Source organism: Pelmatolapia mariae, linkage group LG8 (assembly GCF_036321145.2).
Source record: "Pelmatolapia mariae isolate MD_Pm_ZW linkage group LG8, Pm_UMD_F_2, whole genome shotgun sequence".
NCBI lineage: Eukaryota > Metazoa > Chordata > Actinopteri > Cichliformes > Cichlidae > Pelmatolapia > Pelmatolapia mariae.
This window is the reverse complement of record NC_086234.1, coordinates 29772701-29779271: the sequence shown is the minus strand read 5'-3', so window position 1 is coordinate 29779271 and position 6571 is coordinate 29772701. Positions and strand designations below refer to the sequence as shown.

Here is a 6571-nt window from a genome sequence, read left to right as displayed (position 1 = left end):
GAGAGGTGAGATGATTGGTCGGGACCAGAATGACTTTATGCCAAGGACTACTACAGATGGCATCTTTAGCAGGTCCTTGTCAAGGGCTGTAGGAATACTACAGATGCAGTATTTCCTTTGAGGGTGCTGAGAGAGGAAATACAGAGAAGAACAAAAGGAGTTACACTGTGTCTTTGTCAATCTACAGAAGGCATATGATAGGCTGCCAAGAGGGGAACTGAGAAAGTCGGGAGGTGTAGAGAAGTATTTGAGGATGATACAGGGGATGTATAAGGACAGTGACGTGTGGTGCAGGTCAATGTGAAGAATACATCAGGGATCAGCTCTGAGCTTCTTTCTGGTTGCAATAGTGATGGGTGGGCTGACAGATGAGGTTAGGCAGCAGTGTCCAAGAGCCTGGAGGGAAAGGAATGAAAGTTAGTGGAACCAACACGGAATGCCTGTGTGTGTGTGTGTGCGTGCATGTGTGCGTGCGCGTGTGTGTGTGTGTGGATGGGTAGAAATGCAGAGTTGAGGCAGTGAACGTAGATCAGTTTTACGTACCTGGGCTTAACCATCCAAACCAATGGACAGTGTACAAGAGAAATGAAGAAGAAAGGGCAGGTAGGTTGAAGTGGGTGGAGATGAGTGTCAGGCATGAAATGGAAGGTTTACAAGATGATACTGAGACTTGCTGTGATTGGTGGTTTGGAAATGGTGGACCTGGAAGTGGCAGAATTGAAGATGCTAAAATTTTCTCTGTGTGACAAAGACGGTCAGAAAAGAAGGAAAAGCTAATATTTCTATTCAGACTCTTTAGTTTGGTCCTGTTTGTGGTTTCTTTTCCCCTGTTCTCTGCTCTGCTACAGGTCTATTCCCATTAAATGGTAGTTCTTCCTTCCCACTCTTCCCATTGTTTTAATCTGATGTTGGAGCGTCTGATTTTATGGGTTCCTTCTTTTTATAGTTTCCCCCTATATCACCCTCAAGATGACAGTTGTTGTGAACTGTCACCGTATACATACAACTGATTTGAATTGTACTGAACTGAATGAGATCAAATGACTCCCATGATTCCAAAGTAGAATTGTTGTTCCCAAGCTGCAGCCTCGGAAGTTTCTTGACAGTACAGTTAACAGAGACAGGGTCTCTTCTGTGGCTCCTCACTGAGTCCTCAACACCTTGTTCCTTTGACTTTCACAGGTCTACACAGCATGCAGAGTGATACATGTGGCACAATAATAATAATTTGATTTAAAATGTGGACAGTGTAAGATGGAAGCAGATAATCTGCTGAGGCAACTCCATAGATGATGTGGGGTCCAGTGTTTTTGGAGCTTAAACCATACAAAGAAAGCTAAGCTTCACTTTAAACACTAATTTCACTGTAAAGCAAATATTTTCGCCCAATAACAATCATTTGGAGCACACCTTGTCTAACTGAAGACCAACTGAACTTTTTAATTGCATGAAATAATTTATTTATAGATGACAAATGATAATGATTTTCACTTATGTCTACTTTAGTACACAGTAAACAGTGTACAGCAAAATGTACAAATCTATTCTTTTGTACACTTAGGTCGATGAGTATTTGGATAATGACACTGTGTTTGCCATGTGCACCACCACTGCAGAGTAAACTTTAAAAAATCAATTTGTGACTAACATACAGATTTTCAGCTTTAAATCAAGAGGTTTAACCGAAGCATTGTATCAACTTTTTTAGGTATTAAAGCTATTTTTATAAATAGTCTCACATTTTCAGAAGCTCTAAATAATTGGGTAATTGACTGACAAGCACTTTTTACTCGATTGCTGTATTTATTTCAGATAAACAGACTCCAAATCTCTTAATTTGCTCGTTTTTCACTGGAACTGTCAATATGAGGTCCAAAAAGATGTTGATGCATATGACAAATGACGTTGTGTATAAATTAGGGGGGGAGATGGAGTGGGGTGCTTGGTACAATACAAGACTTATGGCACATTAATTACCTTCATTAATAACTCAGTGGGACCCTGGAAGACAGCACAAGTTATCATGAAGTGTGGAATATATAAGGGTGATGGGCTGTTCCCACTGCTGTTCTGCATGCACCTCAATCCCCTAAGCTGACACATCACTGAAAGTGGTTCACGAGTGGAGTGATCCTGAGCCATAGTGGATGACGTCAGGTTGTATGTTAAGGGTGAGCGAAACATCGACTCACGGATCCACCCATCTGCAGCAATGACCTCAGGATGTAATTGACAGGAGAAGTGTGGCCAAATGGCTGCAACAAGAGGGAAGGTGATCTGGACTGAAGGGTTGGAGTACAGGACGCAGAATTGCAGACATACAGGACAGCTACAAGTACCTGGGTATCCCAGAGGACAACAGGAACATCATGAAGATGCAGGAAGGTAAGCCACAGCCAAATACCTCCAGAAGGAAAGACAAAACCATTCAAGTTTCTTTGTGAAAACAGGGGCTACTCGATTCTATAGTCAACTCAAATGATGCAGAAATACAGGAGGTCAAAATTCTTTTTATTTACAAAATTTGTATTTGTCATATTTGACTTTAAAAGATGGTTAAGAAGTTGACACTAAATAGTCATTGATATAGCCAAGCTGTTTAAACAGTCTGTGAAACATGCATCCATCTTCTTCTGTTTATCCGGGGCCGGGTCGCGGGGGCAGCAGCAGAGAAGCCCAGACCGCCCTCTTCCCAGCCACCTCCACCAGGTTGTTCGTAGGAACACCAAGGCGTTCCCAGGCCAGCCGAGAGATGTAATCTCTCCAGCGTGTCCTGGGTCTGTCCCGGGGATTCCTGCCGGTGGGACATGCCCAGAACACCTCACCCAGGAGGCGCCCAGGAGGCATCCTTGCCAGATGCCCAAACCACCTCATCTGGCTCCTTTCGATGTGGAGGAGCAGCGGCTCTACCCCGGATGGTCGATGTCCCCGCCCTATCTCTAAGGGAGAGGCCAGCCACCCTTGGGAAGCTCATTTCTGTCGTTTTTATCCGCGATCTCGTTCTTTCGGTCACTACCCACAGCTCGTGACTATAGGTGATGGTAGGAACATAGCTTGGTGAAATATTCAAGTTTTTTTTTTACTATATAACAGTTTTGACTGAAGCATCATCATTTACTGTCACTATGAAATAAACTGAAATATACATGTCATCAACATACACAAACATACACAACCCAGACTGATGACTGGGACTTTGTTTAGTCCACAGGTGGAGGAACTCCAGGGCTCAAGGGCCGGTGTCCTACAGGTTTTAGTCCTTGATCCAGCATAACTGATTTAAATGGCTAAATTATGTCCTCAACATGTCTTGAAGTTCTCCAGAGGCCGGGAACTGAACTAATCATTTGATTCAGGTCTGCTGACCCAGGGTGTGATCTAAAACCTGCAGGATACTGGCCCTTGAGGCCTGGAGTTCCTCACCCCCGGTTTAGTGGAAATGCTCTCTGCTGGCAGGGACCAAAGTGGCCAGCAGAGGGAGGAACCCGACCGACGTAGCGTTCGAGCACGCGCACACTACACACATACACGCTCCTGTGCAGCTCCGCCCCCGACGAGCGTGAGCCATCCAATGAAAGAGGAGTTCATCTATGCGTTGCCTTTCTCTGCTCACACAACACACACACACTCACACAAGCACAGCCAGCCTCGGCACACAGACGCTGTACGAGCCTCACCGTGTGAACACTAACCATGGCTGAAGGAGGAGAAGGCGAGGATGAAATCCAGTTCTTGCGTACTGTAAGTGTCTCTCTGCTGCTTTGGAGCAAAATACCGGTGCTGCAGTGAGAGTTCACTGCGTCTTTCTGCTCGGCTCTGTGAGTGTGCGTGCGTGTGTGTTGTGATGTGGGCTGGGAGTTTACCGCATTAAGGGATGACAGCTCCTCCACATTGAAGTCACTGGTCAGGGAGTCCGCATCATGCTGACAGGAGATCAGGGGGTGGAGGAGGCGTGAAAACGCACTAACAGAAAGACAGGACAAGCAGATGAGAGGTGGAGAACGGTGTGTGGTGCTGCTGTCATTGTTCATAAAAAGGAGCTGAGCAGCTTGCAGTCTGCGCGGCGGCGCTGGTGTTGTGTATTGGGTGGATGCGGGGCGCAGTGCGGTGCAGACTGGCAGCATGAAGCCTGCAACATCTGCTGCACTTCATTCCAGCAGGACTGGACGTCCCTCTTTGGAAGGCTCATGCGGTGAAATCAGTCAGTCATCTGGAGGTCTACGTGAGAGGAGGTGTTGCTTTACAAAAAGTTGCACGTGAATGATCGCGTGAGCTCAGAGTATTTTCTTTCTTGATGAAGGGAACAGATGGTCTGATATACCTGCACAGAACATCTTAATTAATATGCATTCGTGTTAATGTGTAGTTTTAGTCTGCGTGCAGCATTTCTGGCCTGAGATTATTCCAGCGTTAGCAGATCTGTTTTGCTTGTTTTGGGAATTGTCGCTGACATAATGTTGCCATCATATTGCTGATGACTGCAGTAGTACTAAGATGCCATACGCTGATACTGGAAAACCCTTGGAACAGGTTGAAGTTTTTGGTAGGAAAATGTGAATAGATGGGCAGTCGCTGTCTGTCCTGTATCCAGGGGAGCTTAATCTTTTAGGCTAAAATATGCTCTATCAGTCAGATTAATGTGTATTATATGAATAGAGACAGACCCAAGGTTCAAAGCCAAAAGCTTTTATGTGCAGAATTTACATGTTCTCCCTGTGTGTGTTTCCTCTGGATATTCTGACAATCAAAAGACAACATGTTAGATTAACTCTAGAGCCATCTAAAAACGCCTCCAACCAATACAGGATTTTTAAGACCAAGTTTATAAAAAAACCAAGCCTCTGCTTGGGGCGGGGGACTTTTGTTGTTCTTTATTTCATCAGTCAGATGTAACAGAATCCCAGAAAAGCGCCACAGACGAGGTGGCACATAAAACATAAATGTTGGCTGCTGCTCACGGCTGACAGTGTGATGGTCAAAGGCTGAATATTAAGGAATCAGAGGTTCATCGTGTTTTAGAATTAGCTGCAAACGACAGACTGTTACAGGATTACTTCAGTAGTTTAGCCTTTTTAGTCTCTTCTTCCATGACAGTTTTTGAAGCTCATTTAGGGTATTTTGATGAGCTATTACTGGATGTCACATTTGTGCCATTAAAACTCAGAAAGTAATAACACATGCATTAACATAGCTGACTGAAATATCATTTCACTCCTCAGCCGTAAAAGGCCGATGGGATATTGTTGTCACCCTGCTGGGCGACATGGACAGTTTGTGAATAACTTGCAGGATTATGAAATTCATGCCATAGGTGCATCTGCTAAAAGGCTCAGACAAGTTCACATGTCAAACCCGTCAGGTCACCGAGGTCAACTTTTCTCTAAATCACCTAAGATTTTTACATTTATACCATACGTGCATCTAGTAGGAGGCTGATGGGGGAGGCTTATGATAGACACTTGTTCATATTTTTTTCTTTATCAGACCAGAGCCAGTGTTTAACAGTCACTCAGCATCACATTGCACTAAAACAAGTACTAAGTACTACTCATTGTGATATATCAAATTTATTATGGTAAAATATTGTAGAAAATCTTCTCAACAGTGAAATATTATGTCTGATTGTTATTTTTATTATTGTTTTTCTTTCAAAAACCAACACAAATGTTTTTATAGAAGCTGATAGTCAGTCAGCAAGATGACAGCAGCAGAGTCGCATGACAAGTCAAACAATCTTTGGTTTTCATGTATTTTTACTAATTTAATTCCTTCAAAATCAACATGATTAGATTAAAAAAATAAATAAATAAAGACAAGTCTTTGCATTTATATTGACAAGTACAGCTGTCAACTGTACTAAACTGGCATACATTATTCACACTTCAGCATTCAAACGGAAACATTTCAACATGTCACATCTGGTCACGAACCTCTCTGAAATATTTTAAATTTTTGTTATTATTATCATTAAAATATAATGTTAAACATTTTATAATACCAGTGTTACTATTAAATAATAATATTGAAGAGTAGCATATATTGTAGCTCACATACGAGGGCAGTGCTTTCTGCCACATCCATCTGATATAAGATTTGAATATTAGATTGAAAATGATTCCTACACAAATATAACATGTTTATAATAAAAATACCAAATTTCTTGTTTAGACGTATCCAGACTGGGTGTTTTATTTAGTCTGTTTAATCAAGTCTAAATTGCGCTGCCAGTGGTTCTAATTTTAAGAAAGCTTATATCTTAGCAGGTTTTGTGGAAATTGTAGGGAAAGTTGCATATTTTACTTTGAGTTTATTATCATGATTGGAGTGGGTGCTTGTGTTTCAACCACTAAGGTGAAGGTGATCTGTTATAATGTCCTGTGGGCATTTTCCTCAGAATGCTGCCTTCAGCACCCAGAGACGTAGCAGGAAATTAAAAGCAAAAGCAGAGTTGCAGGTGGAGACTCCTGGTTACTACACAGACGAGCTTCCACCAGTCGCCATCTCAGCATGTGGTAGCCTGTGAGCCATGGCTACAGCAGGAGGCACTGTTTTCATGCCAAAGCTCGTCATT

At 42.8% G+C, this 6571-nt stretch overlaps 1 protein-coding gene across 6 annotated transcripts in view; it reads left to right on the top strand.

Annotated features, from left to right (window-relative positions):
* Positions 1–3635: 3635 nt before the first annotated feature.
* LOC134632897 (ryanodine receptor 2-like) overlaps positions 3636–6571 on the top strand; it is a 274812-nt gene continuing 271876 nt past the window's right edge. For all 6 annotated transcript variants that reach the window (XM_063481767.1, XM_063481763.1, XM_063481765.1 and 3 more), the window contains exon 1: positions 3636–3741. In XM_063481767.1, coding sequence (XP_063337837.1) covers positions 3694–3741 — 48 coding nt within the window. In that variant the 5' untranslated portion in view covers positions 3636–3693. The remainder of the gene's footprint in view (positions 3742–6571) is intronic.